Below are 855 nucleotides of genomic sequence, written 5' to 3'. Positions count from 1 at the left end.
ATGGTTACAACCAGAGGTTTGGGTCGGGCTTTAGGCAGGGTTATAGGAAGAGCCTTAGGGAGAGAAGTTAGTGGTGATGCGGATGAAGCCCCTCAGCGGCGAAGGCCCACAACATCTGCACATAGGCAATGGGAAGCTGCACCTATTGATGAGGATGTTGAGCGTTTGGATTATGCAGTTGACGAGATCCAAGAACAGCCTGAAGGGGCAACTGCTGATGATGCAGTTACTCATGCCGAAGGTTTTCTAGGTAGGCCCCATGATACATCATTTTTTATGGACTATGTTCATCATGTGGTAGTGACAGTTTGGAATGAAGAGGTATTTATATTTATAAATAAATAATATTTTTATAACTATTTCTTATTATTGTTGAAATGATTTAAATTTTTATTTTCAGGAACATTCTGAGTTGAAGTTGTCCTCCCATGGAAGGAAAGTAGAGAAATTTGGCAGGCCTGCTCCAAAGATTGAAGACTTAGTTGCTACCATAGGATTAAGTCCTCTGATTGCATGTTCCTTGGACACTAATGATCGGAGACTTATATCTGCTTTTACGGAGAGGTGACATAAGGAAACTAGTAGTTTCCATATTCCGGTAGGAGATGTGACTATCACCTTGGATGATGTGGCATAATTGCTACATCTGCCCATTACATGCGCCTTCCATAACTTTGAGACTTCATGTGGACGAAGTCGTCAACCTGTTAGTTGAATTGCTTGAAGTTAGTTTAGAAGAAGCAAGAGCCAATACATTACAATGTCATGTGGCATATGTTCGGCTATCCTGGTTGTGAGACATTTATTGTAGCAAATATGATGCAGCATAGTGAACTATAAAAGCTCAAGTATATC

The 855-nt window shown here is 40.7% G+C and overlaps 1 protein-coding gene across 1 annotated transcript; it reads left to right on the top strand.

Moving 5' to 3' along the window:
* Positions 1-568, top strand: LOC114371328. The gene is made up of 2 exons (XM_028328796.1): positions 1-321; positions 401-568. The coding sequence occupies exons 1-2, from the start codon at positions 1-3 to the stop codon at positions 566-568; spliced, it is 489 nt and encodes a 162-aa protein (XP_028184597.1).
* The last annotated feature ends 287 nt before the right edge of the window (positions 569-855 follow it).

The sequence above is a fragment of the Glycine soja genome, chromosome 10, assembly GCF_004193775.1.
Source record: "Glycine soja cultivar W05 chromosome 10, ASM419377v2, whole genome shotgun sequence".
NCBI classification, from domain to species: domain Eukaryota; kingdom Viridiplantae; phylum Streptophyta; class Magnoliopsida; order Fabales; family Fabaceae; genus Glycine; species Glycine soja.
The sequence above is the reverse complement of the archived record's forward strand: the minus strand, read 5'-3'. Positions and strand labels throughout refer to the sequence as shown.

What these genes read in the sequence shown, in the direction of transcription:
- LOC114371328 (XM_028328796.1), top strand. Translation starts at nt 1, where the DNA reads ATGGTTACAACCAGAGGTTTGGGTCGGGCTTTAGGCAGGGTTATAGGA. An exon ending in TGACAGTTTGGAATGAAGAG is followed by an intron (nt 322 to 400) that starts GTATTTATATTT and finishes TTTTATTTTCAG; the next exon opens with GAACATTCTGAGTTGAAGTT.